The sequence below is a fragment of the Penaeus monodon genome, chromosome 33, assembly GCF_015228065.2.
Source record: "Penaeus monodon isolate SGIC_2016 chromosome 33, NSTDA_Pmon_1, whole genome shotgun sequence".
Classification (NCBI taxonomy): domain Eukaryota; kingdom Metazoa; phylum Arthropoda; class Malacostraca; order Decapoda; family Penaeidae; genus Penaeus; species Penaeus monodon.
Window position 1 is genome coordinate 26,144,835 of NC_051418.1, and position 411 is coordinate 26,145,245.

Sequence of the window (411 nt, forward strand, 5' to 3'; positions counted from 1 at the left end):
CTGTCTCCTCTCCTTTTCTCTCTAGATGTATGAGAAATTGAACTCACCCTGTATGCCACAGTTTGGTCTTGAATGTTTTTAATTGGTTGTATCATTACAGGAAAGCAGTTTGCAGTAGGTGAGAAGGTCCAGTGCCAGAAATGCAGCACTCCATGGATTGCTGGTTATTTCACAACTCGTCTGCACAGTTCCCCCCGACAGGCAAAGAAAGTGAGAACCTTGATTAAGAAGAGCAAAAAGAGAACCAAAATAAATAAACATGAGACTAGATTACTTGCTGCTCATTTTAGCAGAAAGAATATCTTGGAGATGAAGTGCCTGGTTTGTAAGGATAAACATATTGAAATGCATAAAATACCTTACAAGCGAGTTATGGTAAGTGAAACAAGAGTTGAAGAGATAGAAACAACA

At 38.9% G+C, this 411-nt stretch overlaps 1 protein-coding gene across 1 annotated transcript in view; it reads left to right on the top strand.

The window, feature by feature from the left end:
* LOC119594191 overlaps positions 1–411 on the top strand; it is a gene marked incomplete in the record, with an annotated part of 10,763 nt that overhangs the window by 9,295 nt on the left and 1,057 nt on the right. Inside the window, 1 exon segment of the mRNA XM_037943259.1 lies at positions 98–411. Coding sequence (XP_037799187.1) covers positions 98–411 — 314 coding nt within the window.